The following is a 20,787-nucleotide window of genomic DNA, read 5'->3' as shown; positions in this document are numbered from 1 at the left end:
ACATAAAAATTACTTGATTATTGAAATAATTAGAATAAAGCATTTCATAGCAAACATGAGCAACCAAACAACTGTGATTTGGAAACCGCAGAAATAATTACTTTCTAGATTACTTGTTTTGGTGTAGTTCAATCATCTCTTTACAACCTATTCAAAAGAAGGAAAAAGCTTGATGAATTTGTTTTTATGTTGGCAAATTATTAACCCAAGTGTGAAACCAGCAACAATAGAGCTGCTAAAGTTCTTTCTGAGGAACTTTCTGCAATAATCTTTCACTTTTCCAATGATCTAGTACCCTAGTCTCAACTTAGCATGGATACCATGAGTTAGCAAATTAACTGCAGCACATACGTAAAATAAATCATCAGTGTTTTTAATCCAGAAGGGAAGTACATAAGATATTTCTATACCAGGAAGGACATCTTTTCCTAAAATACCTACATTCTTGTTTATGAAAAATAATTTAAAATAATACTCATATAATACATCACAACAAAATCAAGTACTCACCCGCATTGACTATAGCATCTACCTCTAGCAATGTGATGTCACCTCTATAGAGAGAAACTTTTTCACTCAAACTTTTCTTCACCTGTGATGTTTCCTGAGTATTTTCTTCTGTAATAAAAAAAAGAATATATATATATACATATATATATATATATCAATAGTATAGTCTTAATTTATTTAAGGACAATTTTGATAAAATAGCCAATATGGGTCACAATCTGATATACAAGACAAGTGGAAATAAATGTGTAAGTACCAGGGGTGTGGCTTATTCTCTATTTATTATGTATTCCTCAATACAAATGTAGTACATCATGTATATAATAGGCAGTCAATAAATTTAGACATGTTATATTGGTCAAAAAAACTCAATGTTTCTTATTAGTATGAAAATATCAATTTTAAAATAACATTATGAACGATCAAGTTTCATAAGAAGATAAGAAAAAGATGTACAACTATGGCTATGGGGGCCCAAAGACAATTTAAGTGACTTGTAACCTATCATCTCTAATCTCCTAAATACTTCAAAATTGCATGCTCATTTAAGAGTATCATAGTGAACTGATAGCATTATCTTCTCCCTTGAAAGATTTGCCAAGACAAAAATAAATTTTCACAGTGAATGAGCTTCTTTCTATTTCGTTGTAGTTACCAAGTCATCCTTGAAAAAAATATTCACCCAGAACAAAAACATGTTGGTTCCACTCTTTGCTACTTGTAAGTAACAAATGCCCCTCAAAATGGGAAGGATCAAAAATACTTGAGTGGGTCAAACTGCTTTTCTTATCAAATTGTATTAACCTTTCACTCTAGAGGGCGCTGCTAGATTTAAAAGAGAAAAGCTCTGTCCTGCACACAACAGCCAGCAAACTGGTAAGTTGAAAACAAGCCAAAACATTACATTCTACAACTTGACCTACTTTTAAATCTTTTATGATAATACTATAATTTGAGATTCATTCATTCTTAACAAGTGATGTTAATACAGTACACAGAGGTTTACAAAATCAATGATTTAAAAAACATCATATTACTATACATAGAAAGCTTTTTAATATACCTCTACGAAAGGTGATTTATAAACTCAAACTTTTTAAAGTGTTTATGATCTGTGCAAATCTTTCAAGGGAGAAGATAATGCTATCAGTTCACTATGATACTCTTAAATGAGCATGCAATTTTGAAGTATTTAGGAGATTAGAGATGATAGGTTACAAGTCACTTAAATTGTCTTTGGGCCCCCATAGCCATAGAAAAAAATGGCCAAGAGTAAGGATATGATCCTGGGTCACAAAAGTTATCTTTTCTCTCTTTCTGTCTCTGAGGCATCCCCTTCTTTGTAATCACTGCTCTCCTTAAAGGATTCTAATCAAAATATTCATTAGTGTTGACAATAGTAGTAATAATAATAATAAGGAGGAGGAGGAGAAAATGGGAAAATTGTATGTGAAAAGAGCAGAGAAAGACATTAGAGGACCTCAAAATAAAACAATAATAAAAAAATAAAACCACCTCAAGGGCTTCTCCAGTACCGTCTGTCCTTGTCAGGTAATGGCTAAAAGCACACACTTTACTACCAGACTATCTCTGTTCAAATTTTGATCTACCAGTTAACAAATGGGTGATATTGGAAAGGTTATTTATTTTCTCTATGCTTCAGTCTGTAAATTACTGGCTCCTTCACAATTATGAGTTCATAATACTTAGAATAATACTTGCTCCACAGTAAGCTCTCAACAAACACTACCTTTTTTTCAAACAAAGGATTTACAAAGATGACAAGTTATGTCAACATCTATATTCAGAAAAACACAGTAGTTAAGAAATATTTTCAAACAATATTATTTTGAAAAATGTATCATTACATTTATTATTGTTGTTGTTGTTGTTGTTATTCCCATCAGTGAAAGAATTTTGTTTGTGCTCTTGCCAGGCCAATGCCTGGCCCATTGACAAAGACTTTGAGCCAGAACACCTTGAGTTCCACACCCAATCAGTTTCTAGTCTTACTACTTTTACCAAATTAGAAAGTCCTAATTCCCAGTTAAAGATTATTGAATGACAATAAGTATTTGGTGATTTGTCAAAAAAAAAAAAAAAGTATACGTATTTGGACTGTTGTAAACCTGAAATTATAAACACTTCTCACTGATGAGTTTCAGAACTCCATCAGGCATTAAGTTGATAAGCATATCACAAATGAAAGCATAAAGTTTGACTTTCCAACTTGGGATACAAAGTAGATAGATTTCTAATCCTTCCTAAAGTTGCATTTAGTTCTAAAAACTACTTCTTCATTTGTTCATGAAGCATTATGTATGTAAAATTGTATTTGTAATAATGTGACTTTTTAACATATGTGACAATAAATCATGTATTTCTCCAAATATAAAGAAATTATCAAAGAATGGTATTGGAAAGACTTAAAGTTCAAGCATTTATGCCACATTTCAGTTTTCTTAAAAGAAATCCTCATCTCTCATCTGCAAATTTTAAAATTGTGACATTTTGAGTCTAAAGGCTCAAGCAAATTCAAAGTATCAAATAAATATACTGCTGTGACATGTTATTCAAATAAGTTACTCAAAATGGTCTTATTAGAATCATCAGCATCATGAATAAGTATAAGCATCCTTCTTCCTCATAGCCAGACTTATACTTGCTGCCCAATGTCTCACACGGTATATAAAAAAGGCATAAATTTACTCAAGAGCTATAATTTGAGAGTATTAATAAGTATCTGTATTTCCTTTAGCAATAAGCCAAAACCAGACCACATACTTTTGACCACCAACTACTCTCTGTAAATGCAGCAATGTACATTACCACCAGAAAATAATTTCTTTTATTTGAACGGCAATGCATTGCCTTCCTTTTCACACAACTGTGTTTGATCAGCTCTTCCAATGTATCTTTTTCTACACCCTGAGTTTTCGGCAATAAGATAGAAAACTGTCAAGCATTGCTACCTCATGGACGTTATATATGTACACAAAAACTAATTCACATTTTGCACATAATTGGCTTTATCCAACTACAAGTTGAAATATCTGTCAATGTACACATGACAGTAATTGTTCTTCCAGACTGCATACTATTTATATTATAAAACATATAAACAAACAACAGCAAAAAAGACAGTAATTAAAGTAGTAAAAACAGATTTTTATTCTGGAAAATACTGCAACTGGGAAAAAAAGATCTCAGTACAGAATGGGGCTCAATTCCCAATACAGCAAGGACAAGTAGGGATTTGCAGCCATGAGCAGAGTGGGAATCAATGGAAGGAAAATCACTAAGAAGAAAAATTAGAGGCAGGGGGAGATTCTGATTGAACAGACTTAGGCTTCTTGCTAAAGGCAGGCTAGGGTGATCAGACATCACTTGGAAGGGGTATGGAAGGGGATATGGAATTTGATCAATATTGAGGGTGGAGTATTCTCTCTAAACTGATTTAGCAGAATGCTAACTAAAACTGGAATATGTAGGTCTTGCAAAGACATGGAAACTATTTTTAGGCAGACATATTCAACATGAAACAAAGCTCGTCATCATCTCAAGTTATTTCCCAGTTAATTATTTTTACAGTACACGAATGTTAGGAAAGCAGCACAAAAGCAAAAACCTAAAAAAGTTAAATAAATGGATTTTTCTTTTACTGCTATGTTTCAAATACAAGGTGTCATGAATATCTGGCATTAATTTTTCCTGCATTTTTACTTATACATTTGGTCTTGGGTTGAATTTAAAATTTTTATAATCTTAAACATCCAGATATAATACAACGTTATTTGTTGTACCCAAGTACAACAAAATGTATGCTCTTATCATATTACTAATAACTCAGAAGATAGTTATTTTTATTAAGCCAACAATATTAAACGAATATTATTTACCAAAAATTTACTCAAGTCATATAAAGTTGAAAAGCAAAGTATTTGGATTAGTTTCTGTTTCTGAGAGTTTTAGGAATATTTTTATAAGCTCTCATTTACCTTTCAGCCAATTTTAATAGAGTTCCTTTATGGGATTTTATGGATTAATGTGGTAATACAATCCAAAAGTAGAAAAATATCACATATACATAATATACATACAAATATATACATACATAAAAACAGATACAAAGATCTTGTGGCTTTCATTCTAAAATTTTAGCCATAAGTCAGGTAAACACAGTAATACACTCTGATCTATGCTCCCCTTGATATTTTTATCTAAATTTTGTTTCTGGCAGAAGGAAAAAATCAAGATAACCTGTTCAATATGAGGGGTAATGCTTTTTAACCAACATTTGTGGAGGAGACTTTCAAGAATTTTCATTTTCCCTGATATATAATCATATAGAGGGGCGCATGGGTGGCTCAGTCGGTTAAGCCTCCGACTTCGGCTCAGGTCATGATTTCAGTTTGTGAGTTAGAGCCCCGTGTCGGGCGCTGTGCTGACAGCTCAGAGCCTGGAGCCTTTTTCAGATTCTGTGTCTCCCTATCTCTCTGACCCTCCCCCCCCGTTCATGCTCTGTCTCTCTCTGTCTCAAAAATAAATAAATGTTAAAAAATTATAATCATATAGAGGCTATAGATGGAAATTTTATTTTTTTATTTTTTTAATATATGAAATTTATTGTCAAATTGGTTTCCATACAACACCCTGTGCTCATCCCAAAAGATGCCCTCTTCAATACCCTATAGATGGAAATTTTAGGTGACAAACTGACTGAGAAGACATCAAGCAGCTGTCTGGATGTCTCCAAAGTTTATCTGAGTATATAAAGCATCTGGTCTGTTTCCAATTATCTTTTCTTCCTTTTCTGCCACGAGTAGTTGCTTTCAGGAGTCCCTGAGTCCCTTGAGAGCCCCTGATGAGCAGTAGGGAGCCTAAAGTCCAAATGATTAAAGGGAGTTGAGAAGCTTCAGTGGGAAGGGAAAAGAGGGATGTTGAAGGTAGAAATACGAAAAGGTACACATCAAGAAATTCAAGGGAGTTGAAAAGAAGATCAACAACTATAAGGGGAGGAAGGAGGATCAGAAGCAATGGGAAGAGAGAGATCTTAGAGGAGCCAGTTTTGAAGATCTTAAGTTCTCCAAAAGAAGCCAATGAAGTTCCAAATTATCCTTAGTAAAGTCATGCCAGCAAGAAAGAAAGTAGGCAGAGATAGCATAGCATATAATCAGCAAAACCTCAAGAAGTGCATTTCAGTGGACTCAGAAGTTCCCAAGGGAGAAGCAGGATGAAATACAGAAAACAGGCCTACACAGAGCCAGGAGACTCCTTCGCAGCCCAGGGGTAAATTGCCACTGAAAACAAAAAGCCAAGAAGAAAGACTTCTAGCCCAAGAAGTACCTTTCAAACAAAGAAGCCTGGGCCTCTAACCCAGCTTTAGAGAGTATACTTAGAATCCTAAGATTAATGGCTGTCATCTGGGGCACTGGCTCAGGAGTTAGCCTCACTAATAGATCCCCAATCAGTCAGGAGTGAAGACAAAAGGCTTCAAAAGTCAGATAGAGAAGACAATCAGACATCCAGGGTAGGGAATACTCTCTAAATTGACTTAGCAAGATTCTTGCTAACACTGAGCTATGCAGGTCTACCAAGAATGGATCCTAGTCAAGAAAAGGGCTTAGAGGAACCAAACTAAAGTTTGGTTAAATAGAATGTCTTTGTTAACATCATGTGACATTCAAAAGTGGTATTTGAAAAAAAAATTGTCCCTTCTACTTCCTACTCTGAGGAATAGTAACAAATAATATTTGTTATTAACCTTCAATTGGTTTTATTATCATTTGTTTGTAATATTTTGTCCAAAAAAAACTGTGAGAGACTTTAATATGGAGGAGAAAATATAATAGTGGATATCCCATCTAGTTTACCCATCGGCATAATGTCTTTCATTGTCTTTGAGCTATTATACAATTCTGTAAGTTACAGAAAGCAGATAAAAATGCAAATGATTCTTGTCCCTGGAAACGCAAATAAATTATGTTCCCTTGAATGCAACTGATATTGTCCTGTGGTCAATTTGCATTTATTTGCAAATTCCTTTCAGAGTTCCTTACTACCTATATATGTGATACCTTTAAATTCTCTTCTGAACCAGAGTTAAATAAAATTGTTCATAAGTGTTTATTTTATATCTATTTGAACCATAATCTCATCTTTACAAAAACATTTCTAATGGACATTTTTATTTAGTTCTAGTTTATTTAATTCTTATATAACATTTACTAGGCACCAGGTGCTGTTCTAATGTTTATAAATATTAGCTCCTAGCATTCTAACAAATCTATGTACTATATATTTCTAATATTCCCTCTGTGTAGATAAGGAAGCTAAAGCATATAGAAAGGAGGTGGTTTGACCAAGTACATACCGCTGGTAAGTACAAACCTGGGATTTGAACTCAGGCTGCCCATGCTCTTACCCAATATGCTATGCAAGCTCTCATTTACCTATCTTTTATTTCAAAGAGTCCAATTCTGAATTAGGTGCCTGTTGTTTAAGTCTCTTCTCTATTACAAACATAGGAACTCCCCCCTCAAAGTATTATTTGCTTTTGTCCTAGGGAAAAAAATGTAATTGGTTTATCAATGTGGTTACAATACCTTAAAAATAATACAAAGGCCTTGGTTGTTTCCTGCTACTATTTGACAATGGTTCATAACATACAACACACCAGGGATTAGAGGACTACATAGTAAAATCAAATTTGCTGATATTAATCATGTATCTTCTATTTATATTTTCTCTTATTTGTTTATGCAAGATCATCAAACTTGAGGATTATTTATCCCAACACATACTCTATTTGCACTAGGACTCTGTTTACTATTTACATTTATGACTTAATTCTGAATTCTGGCATTTATGTTACAATTTCACCTCTTTTCTTTGGCATCAATTAAACCACTTTAAAGACATTGATCCCTTTTATGAGGCAGGAATATAATGCAATGCTATAGTAACAACAACAAAAACTAATTTAATCAAATTCTTTATTAACTCACTAATGACATTAAGATACATTAGGAGAAGCAAACTTTGTTAACTGAATCTTCATTAAGATTAACTGACCAATATTACCCTATTTTAAAAGCATAACTTTTAAGACTATAACTGATAACAAAATAGAATTTTCATAAAAATCATAATTATATTTTACATTTCAAACTTTTAAAATATATTGAGTAAAACTGTCTCATCACATTTGCTTGGAACTGCCACACTACCTAAAGGCCACTTGATAAACAGCTAAGGGACCACCACTGGGTCCCCTGACCATGTTTGGAAAACAAAGATGCAGGAGGATAGTCACATGAAGTGCCTAAGAATAGTCCAAATTCTTAAGTTCCCTCATACTAAGTGTTCTAGCAACCATGGGCATGATACAGAAAAGCCACCAAGAGCACCAATTGGCTGAGTGCTTCCCGCAACAAGGGGCCTCTTGCCAGTGTACCTCTTCAATTCTGAGGATGCCAGAAAAATCAGTAAGACCATGCTACAAAATTTAAAAGTAAAGATCAAGCAAATATCTATAGAACTTAATGTTTACATTAAATTAAATTTATAATCAAGACGATCAGAAAAATATTGGGTTCATTAAGAGGCTTTAAGGAACACAGCCTCAGACCTCAAGGAACCCCAGAGATGCAGGCTGTGTTCCTGAGATTATATTTTAAAACCAGCTAGCCTATTGATCTGCGACACCTGTATCTCCTATGATCATGCCTGCCTAATAATCATGATGCCATATCCCAGATTCCTGCCTGTTTTTCCCTAACAATTTAATAGCTCACTTCTTCAATTGGCCTGAGACTCAATCCCCCTGCCTTTCTTCCTAGCTTCAACTTCCACAGAGCTTCCACAGATGAAAATCTCAACAACAGATTCTTTTTTTTTTTTTTTTTTTTGTCTTCAGCCCTGGACTCCAAACTAAACCTGTCAGGAAAAGGAAACCTTCAAATAAAGTGCTCCTCTTTGAGTGAGACCTCCCCTGATTAAGGGAGGCAGGCATTCCAGGCATGATAGCCATGCTAAGTAATGCAGGAAATACAAAGTCCAGCCAAGATATGAACTCCACATTCTAGCAGAATGATAATAAAGCATACAAACAACTTCAATACAAGGAAGATTATTATCAATGCCATAACAAAGACTCAAAGTGCTTTGAGTTTCAGACAGAGAAATAACATTCAGTGAAGTTTTATAAAAGTGGAATTTCCAAGCTGAGTTTTAAAGGATCAGTAAGAATACCAGCTGGCTGTAGAATGGGATAAGGATGACAAAATCGAAGGGCATTCCTAAGTCATAGGGGCAGAGAATATAAGTATTGAGGAAAATAAGTATTCATCCAGAATGAAAATACGGAGAACACCACAAACTGAGAAGCAGTGGCAGATGAGACGAACTCTTCAGGTTTGGACCAAAAGCAGAAGTCCTTTGGATAGTGGCTGTTTCAGATCCCTTAGTCACAAATTGGCAGGCTTATTTTATTCAGCTAAAAGAGCATCACTATTGTTTTTGCCATTGAAAAGGGCATTTTAAATTTTTAATTAAATTTTACCATTCAAAATCACATTTCACACTAAATGTGAGATTTCACATCAAAACGTAGATTTCCTACTTTTTTGAAAAATCAAGAGACCTGGAAATACTGAATCCACATCCTCACCTGATGTGTGAGTAGAGGCTATGTACCCTTTGGATAGGCATCTTTCACTTTCCAATTTATGACAGAGCATATTTGTTTATGTGCAAACTAGGCTAACCTCACTCAGTTATGTTAACTGCCTGTCTCCCACAGACATCTGGATGTTAGATTCAAAGGATTAATGACTACAGCCAGGTATCTATCAGAAATCTATCAGAAACAGAAAATAGTTACTAAAGTGGCATGAAATAAACACGAAGCAAGTTTCCATCAAATCAGAATAAATGCTTGTGTGTCAAACAATAAAACTATAATCAAAACTAATATGTATTGGGATCTACGCTGTGGTAAAAATTCAGTAACTCAGGAGCACAAAATTAAAACAAGAAAACTATTACTCTCCTTAATTGATTGTTTACTTGTAAATAAAGAGCATTAATGAAAAAAAATTCAGTAACTAAGAATGGACAAAAATACTTCCAAAGAATCCCATTTCTCTGTATTTATTCCCTTATATAGGACTCTTCCACAATGACTCTGGACTTTTCCATGTAATTGCCTTTGACCAATGAATAGGACATCAACAAACACGACCCAAGCAGAGGCTTAATGAGTGCTTGCACATTAATGTTCGTCTTCTCTAGCTATGTCAAGCCTACTATGTGACAAATTCTAAGCTAGCCTATTGCACATTAAGACGTAACTTAGAACAGAGACAAGCCATCTCACATGAGGTTCCCTAGGGCAACCAGCCTGACAAATGCCAGCCAGATATGTGAGACCATCCAGGACCATCTAGCCACAGCCAACCCACCTGCTAACTATAGAACCTTCTGGCTAACCAGAAAATGAAGAGCAATAATAAAAAGAATGTTGTTTGAAGCCACTAAATTTTGGAAGAGTTTGTTGCACAGCAAAGCTAACTGAAGGAAGGAAGAAGGAATGGGAGGGGCTTCAAAGCAGAGGCTTTGAAGAAGACTGAAGTTCAAACAAAATTGAAGTTGCAGGGGACACCTGGGTGGCTCTGTCAGCTGGGAGTCCAACTTCAGCTCAGGTCATGATCTCATGGTTCACAGGTTTGAGCCCTACATCAGGCTCCACACTGACAGTGCCAAGCCTACTTGGGATTCTCTCTCTCCTTCTCTCTCTGCCCATCCTCCACCTGTGCTTTTTTTCTCTCTCTCTCAAATAAAACTTAAAACTTTTTAAATATAAATAAAACTTTTAAAAAATGAAGTTTCAAACTTCCAGCATAACACCTACTATGACTTATTCTAGGAGAGAAGGTCTTTTAATCTAACATCTGCAACACCTTAAAGAACCATAAGATTTAAGAATGAATGGATATGCCAGAATAGAGAGGAATGTATGTGGACAAGAGGGGGTGAAGTGCTCAGCATCATATCTTTAAATAAGAAAAATAGATCAATCTGTATACATCCTAACTCTACCCTATTTACTAAAGTGGTATGTTCACAATTTTACCCATCTATTTTGTATGGCCTGTTTCTCTATATTAACACTGAACCATGATAACCACTCTACTAAGGTAATCTAAAGAAACTGAGGCACATGGAGATTAAGCAACTAACTTTTGAAAATGTCCTACAACTGACAGTTGAGATGTGAAACCTTGAAATGTGGTTCTAGAACCTATGTGCTTAACAACTGTGCAACATTGCCTCATAATAAGAATCAGCTTTATAAGGCTAAAAAAAAAAAAAAAAAGAGCCATAGGTTCTTTAAATAAAGACACATTTCATTCTTACAGAATTTTTTTTATGTTTAATGTAATTATCCATTAAAGAAGTATGGGGTGGGAGCTTAAGTGTTAAAAATGTGTTTTATCCTAATGATATAATCTGATAAAAATCAATTTTGTTAAAAATTATGGTAATACTACATAGCATGACTCTTAGTCTAAAATTTATGTGAGAATAATGCAACCTAATGCTTCAAGTAATCTTGTATAAAAATCAATTAGGTTCCTATGGTCCAAAGACAAGGAGAATCAATTTTCTGCCCTTATATAAGGTAAAGTTTATGAAATCCTAATTTATAAAGAGATAAATTCTCATTCAAATAAGGATATATTTGAAAACTAGAAAATCAGAAAAACAGCATATATAATTTGCCTTCTTTTTTGTTAAGTGTAGCATTTTTCAGTCTGTAGTTTAAGATAATTTACTGGGTTGCAAACTCAGTTTGATAGACTGCAACCAAATTTTTTAAAAAATGATATAGAACAGAATTAAAAAATTACAGTGCATAACATATAGTAATAAAAACTACTGTTCTATAAAATTTTGGTTCACTTATACATAGATACACACATTTATGAACAATATGTTTGTAACTGTAGACTGTGGGTAAATATCTTTTTGAAATTTTTGAAATCACTATGTATTTGTGTGCCTCTCTGACACAAAATGTTTCAAAATGTCATTTTAATATTTTGTCATACCACAAAAATGAACAAATTTTAAAGGCCAGGCTTCAAAATATTATACAGTGATCATTTCTGTAAGATCTCTGGGGAGCAGAACCAACACCCAACTACTGACTAACTTATATCAAGATTTTACAGGTCTAGCACAGAGGCAGATATTTGACAAATACACAGCAAATACATTATTCATTGGCCAGTTGATTACTGAATGTGTTTATGTCTAAGAGGATCTGGTTTGTTCTACAGGGGCAAAAATACACGATAATGGGCCATGGTATCACATACAAAACTGTAACTCATTTGTGGAACTTAAACAAAAAGTAAAAATTTTCAGAAGATATGATTTAACCTGTAGTAGGCACCTGAATGTAAACAAAACAGGGAAAGGAGGAAAGTATAAGGCCTAAGTTAATAAAGAGGAAAACCTGGAATTCTACATAATTTTTTTAAAAGAGACCTTGGAACTCTACAAGATGAAGAATGCAAAGGCCTCAGTCTTCCCCAAAGTTACAGAACTAGTTGATGGCAGTTTCAGTATTCCTTTCCCTCCATAATGACTCACACAGTTTGCATGTGGTGTTTTGGTTTCATTATCTAAAAGAACATCTCTATTTGTGTTATAGCTATATATGTACCTGTACCATCCCCTCTTCTAAGAGTCAGTACAGAATGGTGATTGAAAACCAGGCTCTGGAAGCATTATGCCTTGATTTGAATCCCAGCTCCATCACTTACTAGCATGGATCAAATTTAACTTTTCTGGGCCTCAGTTGACTTGCCTGTAAAATGGGGTTAGTCTTTATCTTATAGGGTTGTTGTGAGAATTAAATGGATTAAGATTTAAAGTATGTGAAACAGTGCCCTACTCACAGTGAAAACACAATAAATGTTAGCTAGCAGAAGGAAGAGGAAAATTACTACTAATCTGGAACTAGGTAAAATGTCTTTTTTTTTTTTTTTTTTTTTTTTTTGCCATACATGCCACCCAGCACAATACTTACTTTTCAAAAATACTATGCTCAAATACCTCTCTTCTGGCAGGAAAGCCAAAAGTGACTCAACCAATGAACTGGGAATAGAGAAGAAAGTTTCTCACTCTGAAGCACAGAAGACATTAAAATTCGGTGAGTACATACAGACATACAGAGGTATGCCAGAGTCAAGGAAACTGCAAGGGAGAATGTGAAGATCACGAGAGAATAGAAGCTAGCAGTCCCAATGCTAATAAGAGAACAAAACAGGTGGGCAAGATGTCCAGAAGGAATCTGGGTTAACTGGCTAGAACTGTCATGCATGACAGTCTATGGCTTGGCTTTCTGTTCTGTTCAGCCTTAGCAGGGCACATAGGAGTCCTGCCAAATTTAAAGGAGAAGTTGAACTAACACACCAACTGAGTTTGAAAACTATTTGTTCTTCCTTTCCCTACAGGGTGCTAAAAGCTACAACACACTGGAGATCTTTGACTTAGATTGGATTAAGTTAAACATTAAAATATGAAAATAATTTTCTTTAGCTCTAGTTATTTTTTCCTAAATAGTAAATTTTTCTCCCATAATTCTTTGAATATTATAATTACTAAACTAATATAATTACTAATCTTAATTCATCTTTATTCATAAGCTCTTTTCATTTATTATTAATATAATTTAGTTGTTAACAGCTGAACTAAACTTGGCACTGTGCCAGATGTTATACAATTTAAACATCCAGCTGTTATCCACCAAACACCAGTAAAAGGAATCACTAACCTATTTAATCAATAAATAAAATTGGAAGGGAGCTTGAATAGAAACACAGTTCCCTAAAGAAGCTCTTAATCTTATCCTGAAGTAAGACTGTGGCAATGGATACAGGAAAGAGCAAATGCCAGCAAAAACACTCAACAGGAATATTTAACAAAGTGTTAGGGTCTCAGTGGAGGAGGGAGAACAGGAAATTGCTTAGGCTGACTTCCTGGTTTCTGATCTAGGTGGCTATGACAGGCAAGAGCTAGTTTGGGAAGAAAGATATTAAGTCAATCTTGGGTATCTTAAATCTGAACTTCCTGCAGAATATTTAAGTACAAGTGTTATACGTACACAGGTCTTGGTGCATAAAAGAAAGGTTTTCAGGGGGCGCCTGGGTGGCTCAGTCGTTAAAGGTCTGACTCTTGGTTCCGACCCAGGTCATGATCTCAAAGTTCGTTGAGTTAGAGCTCCATTTGTGCTCTGTGCTGTGGATGCGAAGCCCGCTTGTGATTCTCTGTCTCCCTCTCTCTCTCTCTCTCTCTGCCCCCTGCATCTTTCTCTCTCAAAATAAGTAAATAAACTTTAAAAAAAGAAAAAGAAAAAGAAAGGTTTTCAGGCTAGAAATGCAGATTCGGAGACATCATTATGTGGTAGGGGCCCCAGGTGATATCATCATGGGTGCACATGTAAAGGAAAGCGGGCCAAGGACAGAACACTGGCGAGCCCAACCTTCATAAGCAAGGCTAAGGGGAAGAACATGAAAAAGATGCAAAGAACAAATACTTAGGAGAAAAAAACAGCAGAAGCCATATGGAGGAAAAAGTTTAATAAACAAGTGATCAGTAGCTCCAGAGGTCACAGAGAATAGAAGGACTAAAAATGTCCCATTGGATGTAACATTATGTCATCACTGTGGACCTTGGCAAGAACAGTTTCAATAAAGCCAGATGGATATGCCTACAGCCAAACTCAGACCATTACTGACCCAGAAGATGGTAGAAAAATAAGATGGGTGGAACCTGTGTCCCTGAATGGCCACATGGAGCTGAACTTCCAGTTGACCTGAAACACTCCCCTATAAAGTAAGAAATAAAGTAAAATATTTAAACCATGGAATCATTACTAAGTATCTCTGTTACAACAGCCCAGCCTTTCCCTAGCTTACCCATCCAGCAAACAAATATACCGCAATTTATCTAATTGATTCCTTTTTGAGAACATTTATTTCCAATTTTTTTATTGTTAAAAATTATACTATAACATGAAAACCTTTATTTACACATAAATCTTCTAATATATCTCTGGTTATACCTTTGTTTTCAACTCCTAAAATAAAATAACTGAGTCACGCACAGGCTTTAGAAGCAAACTACAAGATCATTCTGCTTTATTTTCATAGGCATAAGAGGAACACACGAACAAACATGGCTCATATGCTGAGATAACTTCAAAAAAGATAAGGTGATGGTGGGAAACCTCTCATGATGTATATCAAATAATCACACTAAACACTTTAAATATCTTACAATCTTATTGTCAATTATACCTCAATAAAGCTGAAAGAAACAAAGTTTTTTAAAGATAAGATCTGGCCATTGGATAAGAGCTCCCTGTTTATCCAAACATGGTTGAAAGTTGTAGACGTCCAATTTCACCAGATGCTACATCTTCATTACTCTTCCAATTAGTCACCCTTACGCCCTCTCACTGTAGTTCAATTTTAACCCTCCTAACTCATATCCAACTAGTCTGTAAATCCTGCCACCTCTTCTCCTAAAATATCCCAAATTCATTTTCTCCTCTTGACACTCACTGAAATTACACTGGTGTATTGAGCATTAAAGTAAAGTGAATCAAAAGATAAAGGTCCCTTGTCCTAATCTATCTAAGCATCCTCATTTTCTACAATTCACCCATCACCCTGCTCTCATCAAACCAGCCTCTTGAATGCTTTTAGGTCTTAGCAAATATTATTCTCACTAACTTGAATGTCATTTCCTTTCATCCCTTTGACAAACTCCTACTCATCTGTTAGGAGCTAGTACAAATGTCACATGTTTTGTGAATTCTCCACTACCCCGAATAACTTTGTCATTCAGTATATTATATAGTTATCAATTATTTTATAAATGATTCTCAGCCTCTGAAATGAGAACACCAAGGCTAGAGTCATGTCTTTTGCATATTTGAGTCATTCCAGATTCCTAGTACAATGAATGATACATTGTAGATACTCAAACATTTACTAAAGGAAAGAAAGGAAGACTGGAGGGAGCACAGCAGACAAAGATAAAACATAAAAGAAACTATAACAAAGGAAATTTTCAAAATCAAGGCTACCAACTTGAAATATTTTGGTGAATAATAACAAAGACTTCTGTCAAACTAAAGTAAATTTCTATGCAGGCACAGTAATGACTTGGATATGATAATTTCCTGCTTCACAATTCACTAACTTTCAAAGCTTCTATTTTTTTTTATTCTTTTATCTTTAAGGTAAGTTCAGCAAGTGTTTTACATAGAACAAGACAAAATCTTTTGGAATAAGGCTGAAGACATCTTCATTTTAGCAAGCTTTAAGCTGATTTTTTAAATACATTAAAGTTGGAGGGCCATTGCTCTAAAATATTATTTTACACCTAAAATCATTGACATAATTACATTTTTAAGCTTTTATTTAAATTCATTAGTTCTCACTTATCATCAAAAAAATACAAATCAAAACCATGATAAGGTACCACCTCACAACTGTCGGAATGACTAAAATGAACAACACAAGAAACAACAGGTGTTGGCAAAGATGCAGAGAAGAGGGAACCCTCTTGCACTCCTGGTGGGAATGCAAACTGGTGCAGCCACTCTGGAGAACAGTATGGAGGTTCCTCAAAAAACTAAAAATAGAACTATTCCATAACCCACCAATTGCACTATTAGATATTTACCCAAGGGATACAAAAATACAGATTCAAAGGGGTACATTATATAGCAGCATTATCAATAATAGTCAAAGTATCGAGAGAGCCCAAACGTCCACCAACTGATGAATGGATAAAGAAAATGTGAAGTGTGTATACACACACACACACACACACACACGTGTAATAGATGGAATATTACTCAGCCATCAAAAAGAATGTAATTTTGCCATTGCAATGATGTGTATAGAGCTAGAATGTATTATGCTAAGTGAAGTAAGTCAATCAGAGAAAGAAAAATACCATGATTTCACTTATATGTGGGATTTAAGAAACAAAACAGGTGAACATATGGGGGGGGGAGGAAGAGAGGGAAACAAACCACAAGAGACTCTAATGATAAAGAACAAACTATGGGTTAACAGAGGGAGGTGGGTGGGTAGTAAGAAGGGCACTTGTGATGAGCACTCAGTGTTGTGAGTGATGAATCAATGAATTCTACTCCTGAGACCAATACTGCACTGTATATCAACTAACAAAAATTTAAATAAATCAGTCAATCCAAAGAAAGAATAAAAAAAAAATTTTAAATAAATTTCCAGTTAACATATAATGAAATATTAGTTTCAAGTATACAATATAGTGATTCAACACTTTCATACAACACTCAGCCTTCATCACAACTAGTGTACTCCTTAATCCCCATCACCTATTTAACCCATCCTCCCACCCACCTTCCCTCAGGTAACCATCAGTTTGTTCTCTGTAGTTAAGGGTCTGTTTCTTTGTTTGCTTTTTTCCCCTTTGTTCACTTGTTTCATTTCTTAAACTCCACATATGAGTGAAATCATATGGTATTTGTCTTTCTCTGACTTATTTCACTTAGCATAATACTCTCTAGCTCCACCCATTTCCTTGCAAATGGCAGGATTTCACTCTTTTTTTTATGGCTGAGTAATATTACAAAGTTGTAGTGATCACACAGTATGGTACTGGCACAAAAATGTATACATAGATCAATTGAACAGAATAGAAAACCCAGAAATGAACCCACAACTATATGGTCAGTTAATCTTTGATAAAGCAGGAAAGAATATCCAATGGAAAGAAGACAGTCTCTTTAACAAATGGTATTGGGAAAACTGGACAGCAACATGCAAAAGAATGAAACTGGATCACTTTCTCACAACACACACAAAAATAAATTCAAAATGGATGAAAGACCTAAATGTGAGACCTGAAATTATAAAAATCCTAGAGGAGAACACAGGTAGTGACCTCTTTGACACTGGCTGTAGCAACTTCCTTCTAGATAAGTCTACCGAGGCAAGGGGAACAAAAGCAAATATAAATAACTGAGACTATATCAAAACAAAAAGCTTCTTCACAGCAAAGAAAAGAATCAACAAAACTAAAAGGCAATCTACAGAATGGGATATGTGCAAATGACATCTGATTTGGGTTAGCATCTGAAATACATAAAGAACATATAAAACTCAACACCCCAAAAACAAATAATCCAATTAAAAAATTTTCAGAAGACATGAACAGAGACATATTCCCAAAGACAACATACAGATGGCCAACAGATACATGAAAAGATGCTCAACCTCACTCATTATCAGGCAAATACATATCAAAACTACCATGAGATACCACCTCACACTTGTCAGAATGGCTAAACCAACAACACAAGAAACAACAGGCGTTGGCAAGGATATGGAGAGGGGAACCCTCTTTCACTGTTGGTGGGAATGCAAACTAGTGCAACCACTCTGGAAAACAGTATGGAGGTTCCTCAAAAAATTAAAAATAGAACTACTCTACAATCCAGCAATTGCATTTCTAGCTATCTACCAAAAGAACACAAAAATACTAACTCAAAGGGATACTTGCACCCTTATGTTTATGGCATTATCTACAATAGCCAAATTATGGAAACAGCCCAAGTGTCCACTGACTGATGAATGGATAAAGGAGATGTGGTATACACTGACATAATTTTAAAAGTATATTGGATAAAGAAGATGTGGTTTATATATACAATGGAATACTACTTGGCAATGAGAAAGAATGAAATCCGCGTGGATGGAACAGGAAAGTGTTATGCTAAATGAAATAAGTCAGGCAGAGAAAGACAGATACCATTATGTTTTCACTCATATGTGGATCTTGAGAAACTCAACAGAAGACTAGGGGGTTGGGGAAGGGGGGAAAAAGTTATAGAGAGTGAAGTAGGCAAACCATAAGAGACCCTTAAATACTGAGAACTGAGGGTTGATGGGGGGCGGAGAGAAGGGGAAAGTTGGTGACGGGCATTGAGGAGGGCACCTGTTGGGATGAGCACTGGATGTTGTATGGAAACCAATCTGACAATAAATTTCATTAAAAAATAATAAAAAAATAAAATTTCCATCCCAATATTGAGGCTGGAAAAAAAATAATAATATTGGAAGCCCAACAGACTTTATCAACCATGCAAACATTCATAGAAAGTAAAAGTTACTAATTTACTGACTCAGTATATTCCTGAGCTTCCCCATGTTGTCACAAACAGAAAGTATATATAAGTCTTAGCTATGCTTAAGATGCTGGTCCATAATAACTACACACGTGATCATTATTTTTGAGGTCATAAATTTGTAGAATGCATAAAATCTGCAATACTAAAATATTTAGGGAAAACAACCTGAAACTCTGGGGCAGCACCCTCTCAACCTTTTTCTTTAATGATTTTTACATGACTAAGGTCAGACTTTCAGTACTGATATATAAAACCATACACATTTGCATAATCACCAACCTGTACTAGAAGTACCAGCCCTGAAGGAAAAGAACATATACTCACACCTTGAAAAAGTTTTATTTCTTAGGATTTCTTGACAAAATACACTACTGATTACTTTTAAATCTTTTCATATATTTATATGAAATTTTTAAAAAGAACTTTAAAAACTGACTCAATTAAAATGGAAAGAATTTTTCAGTAGCAAGACTTTTACAACAACTTTTCAGTGGAATCTTCTAAAAGATGCAACCAGTAGTATACCTATATGCGAAAATATTACAAAGTACATTTCAAAGGAAAAACCAAAAAAAAATAGAAATATTTTTCTGTGTGTGTATGCATGATGTTCATATCTCCATCATGTGCATACATACAGACATGATAAGCTGAAATAAGCAATGTGACAGCTTTAAGGTAACTGGGGCATATAAAAATATACAATTTCCCCTCTTTCTAGTCATATTCTATTCACTAAGGATTCCCAAATGATAAAAGCCAGTGTATAAATAAGTCATAGGTACTCAAGAGGTACCCTTTCTGGTAGTAGGCACTGAAATCATTTAAAGAAAAATATTTAGATTCCCCTTCTGAGCACATGGATGATTACACTCCCCCCCCCACCTCCGCCCAGGTCTAAAATGCTTCTACTGCACATGCCTTCTGGAACTCCAGCTCTGAGATCAGAAATCTCCACTATACCCTTAGCTTAACTGCTGAATGTGTTCTTGACTTTTTGGACTCCACTGAAACTTAGTTGTCCTCTAAGAGTATCAACTCATTTCAAATGGAGGTTGTGTGTGTGTGTGTGTGTGTAGGTCTAACCGCATGTTCCTCAAGGCTAAGAGATACAGTAAATGCTCCCCACTTCCATACCAAAGCCATTTCTTCACCTTCCTCAACTTCCCTTGAGGACTCTTCTTTTTTATTTTTGCTTGTATGAACAATACTGCTAAAGAACATTCTTGAGCATGTTATCATGTACACACATGCAAGGCTATCATGATGATATATACCTGGAAATGGAAGCATAGAGTCATTGAGTATTCATGGATTTAGTACCAACAAGCTTTCTCAAGTGGTTGTACCAATTTATACTTCAACTTATTGAAGTATAATTGAAGGCTCCTTTCCAGTCTTCTACAGTCTGGCTTCTGACCCTATTAATCCACTCAACAAGCTCCCCAAAGACTTACATATTGTCAAATCCAGTGACCACATTTCTGTTCCAATGTCAGTTTTTTACAAGTATTCAACAGAAACAACTATTCTTTTTGAAATACATCCTTTCCTTAGCTCCCATAACCTTTTATTGTCCTAGTTTTCTTCCTTTCTCACTAGTCACTCCTTCCAGTCTCTTTTGCTGGCTCTTGCTACCACCTCAAAATGTTAAAGATCCCCAAGTCTCAGTCCTGAGCTCCTTTTCTTTTCTCCATACATGTACTCAATCTGGGAATTTCATTCAGTCCCATGGTTTTAATTACCAAAAATGTTAATGGCTCCCAAAATTATTATCTTCAGCCCACATATCCTGAGATCTTTTAACAGGAAATTGTTCTACTTTTTAAATATATTTTAATTCCATCTACTTCTTTCCATTTCCATTGATTCCACCTGGCCCAAGTCACTATAAACCAATAACCTGGACTAGCTGGTCGCCATTTCCATTTTTTATCCTCCCCACCTCCTACAATCCATTCTCAGCAACCAGAGTAATCCTTTTAAAATGGAAGTTCGCTCTCCTGTTGAAA

General features: G+C 35.0%; 1 protein-coding gene across 1 annotated transcript in view; it reads right to left on the bottom strand.

Moving 5' to 3' along the window:
* MACROD2 (mono-ADP ribosylhydrolase 2) overlaps positions 1-20,787 on the bottom strand; it is a 1,987,236-nt gene that overhangs the window by 1,916,508 nt on the left and 49,941 nt on the right. Inside the window, exon 3 of the mRNA XM_027069543.2 lies at positions 511-618. Coding sequence (XP_026925344.1) covers positions 511-618 — 108 coding nt within the window. The remainder of the gene's footprint in view (positions 1-510; positions 619-20,787) is intronic.

The sequence above is a fragment of the Acinonyx jubatus genome, chromosome A3 (assembly GCF_027475565.1).
Source record: "Acinonyx jubatus isolate Ajub_Pintada_27869175 chromosome A3, VMU_Ajub_asm_v1.0, whole genome shotgun sequence".
Taxonomy (NCBI): Eukaryota; Metazoa; Chordata; class Mammalia; order Carnivora; family Felidae; genus Acinonyx; species Acinonyx jubatus.
This window is presented reverse-complemented; position numbering and strand designations above follow the sequence as displayed.